General features: G+C 49.6%; 1 protein-coding gene across 1 annotated transcript in view; it reads right to left on the bottom strand.

Moving 5' to 3' along the window:
• The window catches only part of Igfn1 (immunoglobulin like and fibronectin type III domain containing 1), a 40,356-nt gene extending 39,072 nt beyond the window's left edge, over positions 1-1,284 (bottom strand). Inside the window, exon 1 of the mRNA XM_045142762.1 lies at positions 1,278-1,284. Coding sequence (XP_044998697.1) covers positions 1,278-1,284 — 7 coding nt within the window. The remainder of the gene's footprint in view (positions 1-1,277) is intronic.
• Positions 1,285-18,468: the final 17,184 nt, after the last annotated feature.

An 18,468-nucleotide genomic window follows, 5' to 3' on the forward strand; every position in this document is an offset into this window, starting at 1 on the left:
GGCATCAGACCTTGCCGTCCACTTTGACACAGGTTCTCTTTTGTTGTTTTGCCACTGGGAAGTCAGACTAGCTGGCCCATAAGCTTCAGATTCTCCGATTCCATTTCCATTGTCATAGGCCCATTGGGTACAGATCCATGCATCATGTTGCATGTGGCTTTATGTGTATGCTGGGGATCCAAACTCTGGTAGGCAGGCTTACAGAGCAAAGCACCTATGAACACGAATGATCTCCCCAGCCCTAAGGCCCCTCGTTTCTCCCACTGTGGGGGTAAGCTTGTCCTACCCACCTCCTGCCTGTGAACTTCATAGCTTTCTAGTGGGAAAGTTAGTAGAACTCTGGTGGTTGCCTTCTGGCCATGTGAATGGAGTCCCTAGGAAATGGCAGGGAGTCCCCTGGGATGACCCTGAGAGTGTCACTAGGGAAAGGCCGAGGACAGGAGAGTGGGAAACAGAAGCCCATGTGGAAGTTCAGTAAAACAAACCAAAGCCAAAGCCAAGGGCTAGAGAGATGGCTTAGCAGTTAAGGCACTTGCCTGCAAAGCCTAAGGGCTCTTGTCCGACACCCAGACCTCACATAAGCCAGACCGCAAGTGCAAGGTCGCATTTGCGTACAAGGTGGCGCAAGCGTCTGGAGTTCAATTGCAGTGGCTGGAGGCCCTGGCATACCAATTCCCTCCCTACCCCACCATCATTAAAAAAAAACAAAAAAAAAAAAACGCTGGGCTGGAGAGATAGCTTAGCTGTTAAGCGCTTGCTTGTGAAGCCTAAGAACCCTGGTTCGAGGCTCGATTCCCCAGGACCCATGTTAGCCAGATGGACAAGGGGACACACATGTCTGGAGTTTGTTTGCATATCTTGGAAGCCCTGGTGTGCCCATTCTCTCCCCCTCCTCTCTCTACCTCTTTCTCTCTCTGTCTGTCCCTCTCAAATAAGTAAATAAAAATAAATTAAAAAAATTAGAAATAAAAAGCCAAGCAGGTGTGGTGGCGCATGCCTTTAATCCCAGCACTTGGAAGGTGGAGGCAGGAGGATCACTGTGAGTTTGAGGCCAGCCTAAGACTACATGGTAAATGAAATCTAGGTCAGCCTGGACAGAGCAAGACCCTACCTCAACCCCAGCTCCCTCCCCCTCAAAAGAAAAAGAAGAAAAAAAAACCCAAAGCCCAAACTGATGAAAGGAGAGAGGGGTGAATTCCCCATGAGCTCCAGCCTTGAGTTCCTTGCCGCTCGCTCGCCATGCTGGTGAGAGTGTAGCCGGTGGTTAGTTCCCTCACCTGCCATCGTTCTGCCTTCTCCTTGAGTGCTCAGACAGCACAAACCGACCTCCTGAGAATGGAAAATGAGTTGCTTATGAGAGATCCACGTTGGTCTCAGTCTACCCATCCTATTTCATCATGGTGCCAACCAATGTCTGGGGTGGACGCTGGGGAAAGCTGCACCCCCCGCCTCTGGGCCTTTTCTCAGCCCAGGAATGACACTAATAAGTTTCCTGCCATTCCCTTACTCCAGCAAACTTCCCAGGGAAGTTTTCAGGGAGGAGGTAGGCTGTTACTCAGATGGTACCCTTCCCAGGTACAGGACACTTCTATGGTGCTAGAGCTGCATGCTGGCTGTCCTGGGGGAACCCATGCCACGAGCACTCAGAGCAGACCCAGACTCATTCAGGAGTCTTCCAGCTGCACCCTCCACTTTATTCATTCATTTATTTATTTATTTTGGTTTTTTGAGGTGGGGTCTCACTCTAGCCCAGGCTGACCTGGAATTCACTATGGAGTCTCAGGGTGACCTCGAACTCATGGCAATCCTCCTACCTCTGCCTCCCGAGTGCTGGGATTAAAGGCGTGCGCCACCACGCCCGGCGTGCCCTCCACTTTCGAACGTGAGTTCTCCAGCCTCCTGGCTCCTCTGCCTCCCACCCTGAACCAACTCGAAATCCCTCAGACTTCAAGGTCTGTGGGGGTAAGTTTCCTGACTTGATTGTAAAGTTCTTTTCTCGCCAAGCCACTGGGATCACCATGAATCCATCTGTTCCCCTGTGAGACAGTGACTTATAGTAACTGGTGAACGGTTTCCCAGGCACTACCGTCATCCCCCCAAGGTTCCTCTCAGTTGTATCCATTTGTTGTGGCTGATGGGTGAGGAAGGAGGGTTGGCTCTGAGATGGGGTGAGAGCCACAGATGGGTTGGAGGGGATCATGAGAGTATTCTCCAGCAATCTCACCTCTTGTGCAGTTGGCACATAGCCAAGTGACTCCATTTTGGGGGCTGTAATTCCTGCCCCCAAAGCCGGGGGCACCATCAACGTAGAATCACACATGACAGAGCAAATTCCTCCCTCCAACCGACATGCTTCCATTCCACAACTGCCCACCCACTGGCATTTCCATCCACTCTACAGCCCAGCCACGGCCCCCTGCAGGCTGGAATGTCATGGTGTGCCAACCGCGTTCTGGAGCGGTCACAGGCACCGCAGCCTCTGTGCTGAAGGGAGTCACAAGGGTGGGCAGGAGGGAAAACAACACCAATGAGCGGGACCCAGCTGGCCACACTGGGGTGAAGGACCCTAAAGCCTCTGCCCACCTAGCTCCCCCAAAATCAGCATCTGGTAGGGAGAAACATAATGGCACCTGGCCATGACCCACCACACTGGAGTAGTTTGAGTTCGACCCAGCTATCACAGTCACCACCATCGTCACCACCAGTGCCACTAAATTACCCAGTTGTTGGTCGCACAGAAAGTATAGTGCGGACACCAGCCCTTCCCCTTGCTCCCTGCCTGCTGGTCTGATTGAGAAGCGACGACGGCAGCGGAACGGAAGCACACAGTGCTCAAGAGCCTGATGTCCTGCCACCTCAGGAAGACACTAGAGCAGGTACAAGGTCAGGGAGTGACTAATGGGCAAGACCAGGGGGCTGCGGGCTTAGAGAGAATGGGAAAGGAGTGCCGGGTGTAGTGGCCCACGCATTCGGGAGGCAGAGGTAGGAGGATTGCCAGGAGTTCAAGGCCACCCTGAGACTCCATAGTGAACTCCAGGTTAGCCTGGGCTAGAGTGAGACCCTACCTTGAAAACCCAAAGCCGGGGGGGGGGGCGGGGGGGAGAAAGGAGATCCTTTCCTCCAGGATTTAGTCCCACATTTGAGAAGAACCCAGATGCTTCTCGACAAAAGCAGCAACTTGAGCCCTCATTTCAGTCCATCCCAAATTCAGGCTGAGTCCTGGGCCCCAGGCTGTGCCCCTTCACCACGTCCCGTGACCTACATACAGTTGCCCCCATTCCCAGCCCCCAGGTGCTGTTCCGATTCTGACAGTTTAGATCCCTGTTAGCTCCAACTTCTCACCTGAAAAGAAGGGCTGAACGGGGCTTCTCTCAGCTGCTTTGGCCCTATCCTTAATCAAGGTGTAACAAGTCCCATCCCTGAGGTCCCTGTGCTGAACTGCTAGTGTGTTAACCCACTTGTTGTATTATGGTCTCAACAAGCAAGTGCCTAGGAAATCAGGAGCCAGGGCAGAGCCACCCAGAAAATACTCGCTGACATTCTCTCCTCCAAGGATATGGAGGTCCTCTAGCGGGGCTAGAAATGCACCCAGCATGTGGTCAGTCAGCCTTCCTGGGGCTGATCTCATGTCCACTGCCTGCCCCTTCCTGAGCAGAAAAGTTAGAGCTCAGGCCAGTCTCTCTCTCTCTCTCTCTCTCTCTCTCTCCCTCACTGCCTGAATGAGCAACCAGGTGTGCAGTGCTCACTTACCTGGGCGTCCCACCAGCCTCCAGCCTCCTGTCCATTCCCTCCTCCCCAGTGCCACCTGTCACTGGCTGCCAGGGCCTCTGAGCTGTCTGGTGGTGGACAGGCAGTGCTGAAACAGATGTAGGTCACAGCAGGCGCACTGCTCCCTCCGCTCCTCCCACTCTCTCCACCTCCTCCTCCTCCTCCTCTGGCCCAGGCTTGGCTGGGTAGGGCCCCAGGGCTAATGGGCCAGCCTCAGAGGAGGTCAGAGACGGAAGGGTCCTGAGGCATCTGCCCATCCAGTTCTCCTTTTGCAGAGTGTTAAGCTCTTTTCCAGATCAGCTGAATGTGGGATACTTCATTTATCTAATCCTGTGCAGCCAGAGCATTTTCGTCATCTACAGCCTTGAACTTTCATCTAAGCTCATCCCTTGAGACCCTTGACACCATAATGAACACAGATACATAAAGCCATTGTCCTCTTGAAAATCCCTAGTGTGGGACCAAACCATCCACAAACTCTGAGAGCCGGTCGCACACTCTGATGGACCGAAGCTTGTGGACCCAGAGGTCCTGCCTGAGAGCGACAGGGAAGGGGGAGACCCTGAGAACCAGAGACGGTGCTCCTTTAGGGAATGAGGTGTGGTGTGGCCAGCTGCGATAGGAAGAGAAGTTGATGAGGCAGATGACCTGGGTTTGGAGGAAGCATGGTGATGGGGTTGGGCATTGGAAATAGGATGGCTATGGGCTGGAGAGATGGCTTAGCAGTTAAGCACTTGCCTGTGAAGCCTAAGGACCCCAGTTCGAGGCTCGATCTCCTAGGACCCATGTTAGCCAGATGCACAAGGAGGCGCACGTGTCTGGAGTTCATTTACAGTGGCTGGAAGCCCTGGTGTGCCCATTCTCTCCCTCTCACTCTCTTCTTCTCTCTCTCTGTCTGTCTCTCTCTCTCTCTGCCTCTTTCTCTGTCTGTCGCTCTCAAATAAATAAATAAACAATTTTAAAAAATGGAAATAGGATGGCTACCAACAGATTGTCTTAAACAAAGTAGAGGGTAGGCTAAGCCCAGGACAGAAATGATAAGACCATTAGTCTGCTGTGTTTGTTTCGTTTTGTTCTTCTAGTCAGGGTCCTGTATAGTCCAAACTGGACTACAGCTTACTAGGAGGAGGTTGAATACCTGATCCTCCTCCCTTAGCCTCCCTAGTGCAGGTATTATAGGTATGAGCCACCACACCCCAGCTCACCCATCTCTGTTTTGGAAGAGCCACCTATGCTCTCCTGAAGGACAGAGAGCTTCTCTGTTGCCCCCAAATAAGCAAGGCTTCAGGTAGAAAGCCGGGGAAGTGCTATGTCCGCCTCTCTCTCGTGGTTACCTGCAGTCCCAGCTAATCAGCAGGGAGGATGACTCCAGCCCAGGAGTTCCCAGGCCAGCCTAAGTAACAAAGCAAGACCTGGTCTCCAAACAAAGCGTGGAAGGGCTGGGGTTAGGGCTCGCTGGTAGAGCACTTGCCAGGCATGCATGAGGGCCTGGGCTTGATTCTCAGCGCTGAGGGCATGAGGTGTGTATATGTTGGGGAGGGAGGAGCAGAGCGAAGTAGGTGAAGTGAAAAGGAAATGAAGCTAATGGTCCCCAGTTCTTCCTAGCTCTGGAGGAGCTCCCTCAATATGTTTGGGTGGGAGTGAGGTAGCCTCGTTAGGTAGTTTAGGGTGACTGGGCCCCTGAAGGTAAAAACTAGGAATGTCTTTGGGCCTATCCTTGCAGTCTCTACTTTGCTAGAGTTCAAAGTATGTTCTGACTTTTTTTTGGGGGGGGGGGGTGGGGGGGGAGGGTTTCAAGGTAGGGTCTCACTCTAGCTCACGCTGACCTGGAATTCACTATGTAGTCTCAGGGCGGCCTTGAACTCATGGTGATCCTCCTACCTCTGCCTTCCGAGTGCTGGGATTAAAGGCAAGTGCCACCATGCTGGGCTTGATCTGACTTCTTATCTCTTCTCTAGATCACAACCTGATCTTCTTCTGGGAGGGAGATCCCCTTTCCTAGAATTTAATTCCTGGTTTTTTTTTTTCTTTTGAGGCAAGCCCAACAGACTGGCCTTTTCTTATGTGTGTGTGAGAGACAGAATTGGTGCACCAGGGCCTCCAGCCATTGCAGTTGAAGTCCAGGTGCCTGCACCACCTTGTGCGCATGTGCGACCTTGCACCTTGCATCACCTTGTGTGTGTGGCTTATGTGGGACATGGAGAGGCGAACATGGGTCCTCAGGCTTTGCAAGCAAGTTCCTTAACCACTAAGCCATCTCTCCAGCCCTAGAATTTTATTCCAATGATGACATTGTGGTTAGTCAAGTTCAGGCCCCAGAACTTGGCTTCATGAATAGCCTCTTCTGAGCCAGCCTCTAACCCAAACCAATCAACTGTCTCTTTGGCTCACTTGAAGTTAGGGCCCACCACCATACTGTTATAAATACATTTACCAGGCGAGGGCAAACTCTCTTGGCCGGTTCCTGAACTTCGAAGTTCTGGTAAACTTCCCTCATAGACTGTCCCCCACCCTTACTCTCACATGGGTTCTTTACCCCTCTTGCCCTCCACATAGAAGGAGCTCACTGTGCTTTCCTTTCTTTTTACGTTTCTTCTGTGCCCACCCTATGGGCTGTCAGACCACATATCTATTGTATCTATTTTTATTCTCTTGATTTTCTACTTCCCTAAATAAATATAATACTTCATTAATTATCCTTCTCAGTCTTATTTTATCCAATTCTTTGGTTAAAAGTGGAATGAACCTAGGGTTTGGGGTTCAAGGACTCTATTCCTGAACCCCTAACAGCCCATTTCATGTACCCTAATTCAAATTCTTTTTTCTTTTATTTTGTTGAATATTTATTTATTTGAGAGAGTCAGAGAGAAAGAGAGACAGAGAGAATGGGTGTGCCAGGGCCTCCAGCCATTGCAAATGAACTCCAGACACATGTGCCAGCCACATTATGCACCTGGCTAACCTGGGTCCTGGGGAATCAAACCTGGGTCCTTTGGCTTTGTGGACAAGTGCCTTAATCACTAGGCCATCCCTCTAGCCCCCTTGTTTTGATAAGGTAGAATGTCATTCTAGCCCAGGCTGACCTGGCACTCACTCTGTAGTCCCAGGCTGGTCTCTGGCTTTGAACTCACATGGTTCTCCTACCTCTGACTAGGCGTGTGCTTGCCTGAATTCTAAGGGGAAGTTTTGATCTCCACCCTCCAGGGTGTGTGCTGTGTGCTCCTGTTTCCTCCCTGTATGTTTCCCAGTGTCAGGAGCTGGGCTTTGTTCATTCAGACTCTGTGCTGGGCCCAACTCAGGCACATTTGGAACCTGAGAATACAAGGTAAGCATAAGCCCAGTGTGGTGGCACACACCTTTAATCCCAAAACTTGGGAGGCAGAGGTAGGAGGACTACTGTGAGTTTGAGGCCACCCTGAGACTACATAGTGAATTCCAGGTCAGCCTGGACTAGAGTGAGACCCTACCTGAAAACAAGACCACCACCAAAGATAAGCAAACATCCGAGTGCTCCCCTCATGAAGTTTATAGGCCAATGGGACAGACAGATTTTGACCATCCAATTCCAAACTGGATACAGATTCCGAAGGAAACAAGAGAGAGTTGGGCAGCCAGAGGTGGAGAAATGGGGAAGGGCAATCTCAGGTGAGTTTGGGTTTTTAAAATCATTTATTTGTTTTTATTGTGTGCCTGCATGTGTGTGCGCATACAAAAGAGGAGGTGTGCGGGGGACTTTCCGCCTCAGGTGAGGCAGGGTTTCTCTCTCTGGGTCCTGCTCTGCCATTGTTATTCTTTTTTATTTTTTGGTTTATTTTTATTTATTTATTTGAGAGTGACAGACAGAGAAAGAGGCAGATGGAGAGAGAGAATGGGCACGCCAGGGCTTCCAGCCACTGCAGACAAACTCCAGATACGTGCGCCCCCTTGTGCATCTGGCTAACGTGGGTCCTGGGGAATTGAGCCTCGAACCGGGGTCCTTAGGCTTCACATGCTAGCGCTTAACTGCTAAGCCATCTCTCCAGCCCCCGATTTTATTCTTTGCTGCGCCCACTGCAAACTTTCAAGGAATTCTCATCTCCACGTCTCATCTGTCTGGACCCTAAGAGAGCAATTCAATTACCCCAACGTTTTTTGTTTGTTTGTTTTTTGTTCTTGCTTTTATGGTGGGTCCTACAGTCCAGTGAGGGGTCCGCCATGACGTATTGTCTGCAGAGGGCTGAGAAAAAGGCTGTGAGCTTGACACAACAGGGAGCCCTTCAGCACGTCAGGTGTCTCTGCTGGCTTCCAGGGAGCTGGCAGCCTCTTCCCTGAGGCCTGGAAATTACCAACAGACCCCTGAACCAGAGTGCCTATGAGAGGCTGCAGAGATGGCTTAGTGGTTAAGGAGCTTGCCTGAGAAGCCTAAAGACCTAGGTCTGATTCTCAAGGCCCCACATAAGCCAGATGTCCATGGTGGCACATGTGTCTAGAGTTTGCAGTGGCTAGAGGCCCAGGCGTGCCCATTCTTCCCCACCCCCTCTGTCTCTAAATAAGTAAATAAACTTTGAAAAAGAAAAAAAAAATGTTTAAAAGCGAAGTGCCTGTGAAAATCTGGCCTCCATTTTCCAAGTGTAGGCAGCCACACTAGAGGCGCTTTTGCTCTCTGGACTGTGTCATACTAATAATATCCCTCTCATTGCAATTAGATAGAAATTTTGTCTCAGGCTGGAGAGATGGCTTAGCAGTTAAGGCACTTGCTTGCAAAGCCAAAAGACCCAGGTTTAATTCCCTAGGACCCACATAAGCCAGATGCACAAGGTGGCACATGTGTCTGGCGTTCCTTTGCAGCGGCTAGAGGCCCTGGTGTGCCCATTCTCTCTCTCTCCCTCACTCAAATAAATAAATTTTTTTAATAAAAAGAATTTTAGTCTCCAAGAAACAACACAAGTCAACTAGTTTTCCCCACCCCTTATATTCATGGGCCAGGTGTGGTGGTACATGCCTTTAATCCTAGCACTTGGGAGGCAGAGGTAAGAGGATCATAGTGAGTTCATGGCCACTTTGAGACTACATAGTGAATTCCAGGTCTGCTGGGCTACAGCAAAATCCTGCCTCAAAAAAAAGAGATATCCAATAGCATTTAGTTGGCCATGTGAAGGTGAGACTCTTCAACTGTATGAAGGATCTTATCTCAGGTACTGGTGGGGCTCCTGTCATTGGCAGTCAGGAAGGAAAGGGTACCAGCCCCTCCTGGGATCTTCCTTGTTATCATTCAAGCCAAACAGAGCCAGTGTTCTGACTCTTTCCCACTGTGACCTTGCCTATGTTCAGATGTTAGTCAGTGGCAAACCTTGTCATACCTCCTGTTAGATTATTCCTTTTGTATACAAAACCCCAGAGTTTTGCCTCCATTGATTAGAGAAATAAAGCAAGAGATTTGTGTGTGTTATCCACTCTTCCTCCATGCCTTGCAGGAAGGACTCTGTGACCTTTAGCAGGACCATGATGGTATCAGTACCCCCCACCCAACACACTGTCCTTACAATGGAAAATGCAATAGCACAGCAAGAGGCTCAGGTTCCATAAAGGCGTCCCTCTGGGGCTCTCATTCCATGTGGCATGGAGTGGGTGAAGGGGCTTCTGCGATGCCAGATCCTTCAGTCCTGAGACTTGCTGAATAGGCCTCATGGACTTGAAAAGCAGGGGATTCTGTGTGCCTTGAGAGTCTGAATTGATTCACAGGATATCACTGCCCTGTGTGATGGGGTAAAAACGGCACTGCTCAGCAGGTGAGCCAACCAAGGCTGCTTTGCAAGGAACGGTGTTCACCTTTGCCCCCATGGGTGCAGAGAGATGGATTGGGAAAGCATGATTCTAACAAAGGCATGCAAACACACACACACACACACACACACACACACACACACACACACACCAACCAAGTTGGCAGAAAGCCAAGTGCTGCCCTCTGGAAATACCTTTAGGGACTGGGCTTCATTTCTGGACCTGTGCTCTAGTACAGGACTCTGCAACCAGTCTTCACTGGGACGGCGGGGTGTGAGGGCTGATGGAGGCCTACACACCTTCCTCCATGCTGCATACGTGTCCTCCCTGGGCCATTATCAGGATCTCCTTCAGGGCTGCCCAGTTCTTGAGAACCATTTACCCTTCCCTGTGCTCCAGCTACCTCTCTGGCCAGTGTGCCTCCTTGTCCAGCCCCTGGGTCAGCATGAGTATAAGTCTTTCTCATCTTCCACAAGTGTAGTGGATCCATGCAGTCTACCAGGCATAAAGACGTTGGAGACCCCCAGGGAGAATTTCATGCTTACAAAGTTGCTTTTAGCCACAGAGAAACTTGAGTCAGAAGTCAATCTGCTTATGTGAAAGGGTTTTGCCCAATAGGACCAGCTGGTCCCAGAGCTATGGAAAGGGGATCCTTTAGGCCCCAGCAATGAGAGGCCGGGGAGGTGTCCCCAGTCCAGCTTACAGGAGGGGTGAGGCCACCAGAAGCAGAGTTTTTATTGGAGCAGTGTAGGTCCTCACAGAAGACAGCTGGACAGGGCCTCTTAGAGTATTTAACAACAATAAACAAAGACTACTCAATATTCATATAGTTCTTGCTACAAACCAGACATTCTTCTGAACCTTTAGATAAACTAACACATTTACAGGACTAACTTCTTAAGGTGGGAATAATTACTAACCCCATTTTATAGAAAGAGAAACACACAGAGATTATAGAACAGCCAAGGTCAGACAGCTAGTGAGGGGCAGAGGCTTGGTGTGGACACAACAGTCCGAGGCCCGGTGATTCACATTCTATGGACCTCATGCAACTGCACCCTTTTCTGACATGGGCACCAGGGCCTGCCTAGTAAGAAGCAGTGGTCTGCCAGGAGGCATATGGTAAACTGGTTAGTAACCAGAGTCACCTGCATGGTCTGGAAGACACACCGAATGCCAAGTCATTCCAGAGAGCTATTTCCTCCTTCTCCATCATGGAAGCTGAAGTGAATAGTCCACTCCTGCTGCCCAAGACACAAACCAGCTCTGCTTGCTACCATTTCTCCCTGGTGCAGTTGGCCGTTTTATTCCCATAAAACCACGGCATATCGCAGTGCTTATTATGTGTGGTGGTTTGATTCAGGTGTCCCCCATAAACTTAGGCGTTCTGAATGCTAGGTTCCCAGCTGATGGAGATTTGGGAAATAACGCCTTCTGAAGGCAGTGTATTGTTGGGGGTGGGCTTATGGGTGTTATAGCCAGTGTTTGACACACTCTCCTATGGCTATTGTCCACCTTATGTTGGCCGGGGGTGATGTCCACCCTCTGCTCATGCCATCGTTTCCCCTGCCATCATGGAGCTTCCTCCTCGAGCCTGTAAGCCAAAATAAACTTCTTTCTTTTCCCCCACAGGCTGCTCTTGGTTGGGTGATTTCTACCAGCAATGTGAACCTGACTGCAACACTATGTCCCCAGCATCTATGTGACATTTGTCCCGTGGGTTACTTCACTGAGCCCGCATTATCTCCAGTTTAAAGAGAAGGAAGCAGAGTCTGAATGATGCAACAGTGTCCCCACGGTTTAGTTTACAGCTAGTAAATGATCAAGTAGCACTGTGAGCCAGGCAGCTGAATTTCTCTATTCTTGACCCTGGCCCAGATATTCAGAACCTTAAGGAAAAAAAATAGAAGGATCCACTGTTCAGCCTTTATAGCTGCGTGGTTCTTTAGTAGTGAGTCTTGTCCTCAAGATGTCTCCCAGGACAGACAAGGAATGTCACTCGGGTACAGTGTCCACTAGGCTGGTGAGAAGGATCCAGCTACTTGCAAGGTTTGAGCTTGCTGTTATGGTTTTAAAGAAGATGTGATAAGCTGGGTGTGGTGGCACACACCTTTAATCCCAGCACTCGGGAGGCAGAAGTAGGAGGATTGCCATGAGTTCGAGGCTACCCGGAGACTCCATAGTGAATTCCAGGTCAGCCTGAGTTAGAGTGAGACCCTGCCTTGAAAAATAAAAAAAATACATTTTTAAATATTTTCAAAATTTTTTTTTATTTATTCAAGAGAGAGAGAAAGGAATATATGTGTATATATGTATACACACACACACGTGCACACACACACACACACACACACACACATATATATATATATATATATATATATATATATATATATATAGAGAGAGAGAGAGAGAGAGAGAGAGAGAGAGAGATTGAGAGAGAGAATGGATGCACCAGAGCCTCCAGCCACTGCAAACAAAGTCCAGACACATGCACCACCTTGTGCTTCTTGTTTAAGTGGGTCCTGGGGAATCAGACCTAAATCCTTTGGCATTATAGGCAAGCACCTTAACTGCTAAACCATCTCTTCATCCCCACCATAACTTAAAAAAAAAATGGATATTAAGGGGCTGGAGTGCTGGCTCAATGGCTAAAGGTACTTGTTTGGAAAGCCCAATGGCCCAGGCTAAATTCCCCAGTACCCACATAAAGCCAGATGCACAAAGTGTCACAGACATCTGGAGTTTACTTGCAGTGGTAAAAGGCTCTGGCATGCCCATTCTCTCTCTCTCTCTCCCCTTTACTCTTTTTCTGTCTCTCCCTTTCAAATAAATAAATAATTTAAAGATAGATAGTAAATATCTGGGGGGGGGGGACTAGCTCAGTGGATAAAGCACTTGCTGTGAAGACTGAAGTTCAGGGCTGAAGAAATGGCTTACCTGTAAAGGCGCTTGCCTGCAAAGCCAATGGGCCCAGGTTCAATTCCTCAGTACCCACATAAGTCAGATGTACAAGATGGTGCATAAATCTGGAGTTTGTTTCCAATAGCTAGAGGCCCTGGCATGCCCATTCTCTCTCTCTCTCTCTCTCTCTCTCTCTCTCTCTCTCTCTCATAAATAAATACAATATTTTTTTTAATGAAAACTGAAAGCCTGGCATGGTGACACATGCCTTTAATCCAAGCATTTGAGAGGCAAAGGTAGGAGGATCACTGTGAGTTTGAGGCCACCCTGAGACTACATAGTAAATTCCAGGTCAGCCTGAACTACAGTAAGACACTACCTCAAAAAACAAAATTAAAAATTAAAAAAAAGAAGAGTGAAGTTCAGATTTCTGTCACCCACGTAAACGTCAGGCAGCCTCTAATCCCAGCACTCAGGAGGTAGGGACAACAGATCCTCAGGATAAGCTAATTAGATGGACTAGCCAAATCACTGAGCACTGGGTTCAAGTAAGAGACTCTGCTTATTAAATAAGATGGAGAACAATGGAGGAAGACAACCGACATCTTTTGATCTCCATACATGCATACCATACATAGGCACCAAAAAAGTGCATAGTAGACTGCAGAGATGGCTTAGCGATTAAGGTGCATGTCTGTGAAGCCTAAGGACCCAGGTTTGATTCTCCAAATCCCACATAAGCCATATGCACATGGTGGCATCTGCAGTTTGTTTCCAGTGGATGGAGTCCCTGGTGTGCCCATTTTCTCTCTCTCTCCCTCCTCTGTCTATCTCTAGTAAATAAATAAATAAATATTTTTAAAGTGGATGGTATACCATAAATATTTACATTTAGCTGGGCATGGTGGTGCACGCCTTTAATCCCAGCACTCAGGAAGCAGAGGTAGGGGAATTGTGAGTTCGAGGCCACCCTGAGACTTCATAGTGAATTCCAGGTCAGCTTGAGCTACAGTAAGACCCTACCTTGAAAAACTAAAAAAAAAAAAAAATTGCATTTAACCACTTAATAATATTTTTAATTCACAAACACAAAAATGCCCCATGATGGAACTGTGCTATTTGTGGATCATGAAAGGACATATTAAGTGGTCTCTGTCAGTGGCATGCTATGGGAATGCTGGATAAAGGTGAAAGCCCCAAGTATCCTTTACCCTCACTCCCATGAGTGGCTTCTCTGGTGTATGGCTATCTGGCTGAGGAAGATGCTGAGGTCCTTGGAGGAGCATGCCTGCCCCACACCAGGAGAGGCTCCACTCTGGGCAGGAGCTAGGAGAGTCAGAAGATCTTCAGGGTTTCAAGGGGATGTCCAAGTGCACAGTCTCAGCTCAGGCCCAGCTCACAATGATACAAGCTGATCAGAAAGGAGATGATCTCTTCCCTGTCTCTTCCTAGAATGATGATGCTGGCAGGGGTGGAACCATGGCAACCAGGCCATGTGCCCCTGACAACCACGTTGCTGCCATTTCTCCTGGTAGCATGGACCTCCAAAGTAGAGGTTTAGGGCTGGCAGGAGATGGAAAATGGGCTTCTTGGAGACCCCCTAGACAGTCCCTTGGAATCCTTGCCCAGCTCTCACCTGAATCACACCTCAAGCAACGCCAAGAACCTAATGCTGAAAACTGCTTTCTCAGGTGGTGAAACTGAGTCCTGCAAAACCTTGGGATGCTGGGTAAAAGCACTGAGGCCATTTGAAGGAACTGAGAAAACATAAAAGGGCAGCCTGAGGCAGGCTGGGGCTGGGGAGCTACGAGCCCTTAGCCCTGGAACTGGCCGGGGAAGCTTCAGCAGGCCAGCTTGACTCAGACTCTTATATTAGAAGCAGACGTCCTCAGGGCTGGGCTTGCAGGGGGCTCTCTCCTCCTGTGGTCTTGCCTATGCAAGGAGGCTGCCCTCAACAACTCTGAACCCTTCACAGCATCGCAAGCCTTTTTACCCACCACCCTCCCTAGCAGACCTCCCAGTGGCTTGTCCTCCAACTCAACAACTCGGCCTCTGCCCCTCCACTTGATTCTCCCTGCTGCCTGAAATGCTAACTTTCCTTGCCCGGTGATCCCCATATTAAGTAACATTTCCGCGTGACTGCATTCATTCACCTCAGCTTCATGTCTCAGGACTATTCTGGAGGCATGCTCTGTCATCTGAGTCCTGGGAATGTCCCAAGTGCCCCAACGGGGCCTCTCCTTCCCAGACATCTTTCCCCACTGCGCATGCCTTGGATAGGTCTCTGCCCCCAGGGCAGGTTCTCTCACAGGGCTTCTCCTGGGCCCAGAGTCCTAGAGGTGGTAAGATGGGCAGAAGCTCTCTTCTCATTCGCCTTCCCACCCTGCTTTGGCTCTGTGCCAGCAAAAGACAACCCTGGTTAGCCACAGGTTTAGCAGATACCCACAAGGGACCCCCCCCCCCTCCACTAAGCAGGTCAAGTTCCTGGGCAAAGCAGGATAAAAACCAACGAACCCACTCACCCTGTGTGGGCTTCACCCAGGAAGGCTGTCAAGCACACTCTGTGCTTTGCTGTGGAGTTTGTATTCACTCGGGAGTGGATACGAGGCCACGGAAGGTGCTTAAGCCACACATACGTAGAACATATGTTCTAGGGGCTGGAGGGATGCTTCAGTGGCTAAGGCATTTGCCAGCAAAGCCTATGGGCCCAGCTTCAACTCCCTAGTACCCACATAAGCCAAATGTACAAGGTGGAGCATGCATCTGGAGTTGGTTTGCAGTGGCTAGAGGCCCTGACATGCCCATTCTCTCTCTCTCTGTCCCTCCCTTTCTCTCTCTCTCTCTCTCCTCCTCCTCTCAAGTAAATAAACAAAATAATAAAAATAAAATAAGGGATGGAGGAGGAATGACTTAGCGGTTAAGGCAACTGCCTGCAAAGCCAAAGGACCCAGGTTTGATTCCCCAGAACCCACATTAGCCAGATGCACAAGGAGGCGCACGTGTCTGAAGTTTGTTTGCAGTGGCTAGGGGACCTGATGCGCCCATTCTCTCTCTCTTCCTCTGTCAAATAAATAAAAGTAAAGTATTTAAAAAAAATAAAAAGGGCTGGAGAGATGGCTTAGCAGTTAAGCGCTTGCCTGTGAAGCCTAAGGACCCCGGTTCGAGGCTCGGTTCCCCAGGTCCCACATTAGCCAGATGCACAAGGGGGCGCATGCGTCTGGAGTTCGTTTGTAGAGGCTGGAAGCCCTGGCGCACCCATTCTCTCTCTCTCCCTCTATCTGTCTTTCTCTCTGTGTCTGACGCTCTCAAATAAATAAATAAAAAACATAAAAAAAATAAAAAGAGCTGGGCATGGTGGTGCACACATTTAATCCCAGCACTGGGGAGGCAGAGGTAGGGGAGCACCACCACGAGTTCGAGGCCACCCTGAGACTACATAGTGAGTTCCAGGTCAGCCTGGGCTAGAGAGAGACCCTACCTCAGAAAAAAAAAAAAAAAAGAAAGATTGTATATTTTAGAAAGAGACCTTAGGTTAGATTGGAGCCCAAAAGACTCTGAAGCCAGAACCTGTCTGCCTCCATTAGCCCGACACTCCTGAAGATACAGTGTCTCCCACATCAGACTGGGGACTCCAAGGGCAGGGACAGGGCCTTGCAGCCACTGAGCTTCAGCCTGGATATACAGTCTGGGAAGACTCAGTGTTTGAAAACTGAATGGCTAAAGCAGAAACTAAAGTGTAAGATGTACGTGACTTGTCTCTGAGAACCTTCCTTCCCCCTGGCCAGCTGAAACCAGGATCTTGGGGATGAGACCCCGTGACCCAATTCTCCTGCCTCAAGCGTGGCCCCTTCCTTGGGATCAGCTGTCCTCCCTCTGGCACTAACTTTCCAGATTCCCAGCAGCCTAGCCCTATGTAGCTGGCAGTAAAGATCAGGCCGGAATCCCACCCCTGCCTGACCAGTGGCTTGGCCTGGCCTGGAGCACTGGCCAGTGCCAAGCACCAAAGACACAGCCGGGCTGACGGCTGGGCAGGAGCTGGGAAGCCTTACCATGGGGAGGACAAACCCACGCCTAAGAAATCCGGGACAGCGCGGGGCATGGTATCACACGCCTTTGATCCCAGCACCCGGGAGGCAGAGGTAGGAGGATCACTGTGAGTTTGAGGCCACCCTGAGACTGCTCAGTGAATTCCACATCAGCCTGGGTTAGAAGGAGACCCTACCTCAAAGAAAGAAAGAAAGAAAGAAGGGAGGGAGGGAGGGAAGGAGGGAGGAAGGAAGGGAGGAAAGAAAGAGAGAAAGAAACAAAGAAAGAAGAAAAGAAAGAAACAAAGAAAGTAACAAAGAAACAAAGAAAGAAAGAGTGTCCACTGAAAACTGAGAGACTGCCCATCCTCAAGAGACCAGCCCTCTGATGGGGAGGGGGGTCGCAGCCCCTAACTTCTATAGCAAAGGCAGACAGCTGCCAGCTGGCTGAGGAGACACAGCCCCCACCAGGTTGCCTGCTATTGCAGTGGCTAGCTCTGACAGCTGTTCTTTGAAGTAGAAATGGCAATTAACATGAATTAACCACAACCAGGGAGTGACTGTGCCCCGTGCTTGGTTCCCTCGCGCCTGTCATTCTCTGCTTGGATTGCACTCTTCGCACTGTGGGTTGGAGGGTATCCTTTGTGCACCACTGTCTCTGCTGAGCGGACGCATTGGCAGACGGCTCAGTGGAACCTTCCACCACTCAGTACAAAGTAACGGTGCTTCTTGCCATTGAAATTATCTTAGCTGGGTGTGGTGGCGCACGCCTTTAATCCCAGCACTCGGGAGGCAGAGGTAGGAGGAGCGCCGTGAGTTCAAGGCCACCCTGAGACTACAGAGTTAATTCCAGGTCAGCCTGGACCAGAGTGAGACCCTACCTCGAAAAACCAAAAAAAAAAAAAAATCTTACCCAGCTACAGGAGGGCACACGTCAATTGGCTCACTCCCTGGTTTAAGTGCAAGCCCACGGGAGAGGGATGTGGTCTTGTTCACTAAGTTGAGACTAGCTGTTAGCATTTGTTTGTGGAACGAATGGAGCCTGAGAGACTGTCAAATGGCATAGCTGACTCTAAACTGGAGTGGGGAAAAAAAAGCCATTTCTCGTGTCTACTATCTGATTATGTGTCTAGAGACCGGTCTGTAAATTGTGATGTCCAAAACATGGGCAAAGATGCCTATCAAGGCCAGCTGGATGTGAAGACTAAATTGGCAGGTCAGGAGCTAAGTGTCCTGGCTAAGTGCCAGTGCCACACAGGTATGGCACCTTTGTGCCAACAAGGATTCCCATTTACCTATTTTTTTTTTCTTTCTTTGCTTCTTTTCTTTTCTTCTTTGCTTTTTCAAGGCAGAATCTCACTCTAGCCTAGACTGACCTGGAACTCACTCTAGTCCCAGGCTGGCCTCAAACTCACAACACGACGGGTCTAATAAGAGCGAGAGGGGGATAGGAGAGGTGAAAGGGGTGATATGACCAAAATGCATGTTGCAGTCAGGTCGGTATTGCTGGCAGAAATCATCTGACCAAGAGCAGCTTGTGGGGAAAAAAAGGGGATTATTTTGGCTTACAGACTCGAGGGGAAGCTCCATGATGGCAGGGGAAAATGATGACATGAGCAGAGGGTAGGCATCACCCCCTGGCCAACATCAGGTGGACCATAGCAACCAGAGAGTGTGCCAAACACTGGCAAGAGGAAACTGGCTATAACACCCATAAGCCCTCCCCCAATAAGACACTCCATCCAGGAGGCATTAATTCCCAAATCTCTATCAACTGAGAACCTAACATTCAGAACACCTAAGTTTATGGGGGACACCTGAATCAAACCACCACATTCTGTCCCTGGCCCCCATAAACTGATAACCACACATGATGTAAAATGCAACACATTCAGTCCAACTTTAAAAGTCCCCATATTTTGATGACTCAGAAGGTACCATGGTGCTGAGAAGAAGTGACAGAGGAGTGCTCAGCACTGCAATATCTCTATCACACCTTCCAAGGCTC

The sequence above is a fragment of the Jaculus jaculus genome, chromosome 1 (genome assembly GCF_020740685.1).
Source record: "Jaculus jaculus isolate mJacJac1 chromosome 1, mJacJac1.mat.Y.cur, whole genome shotgun sequence".
NCBI lineage: Eukaryota > Metazoa > Chordata > Mammalia > Rodentia > Dipodidae > Jaculus > Jaculus jaculus.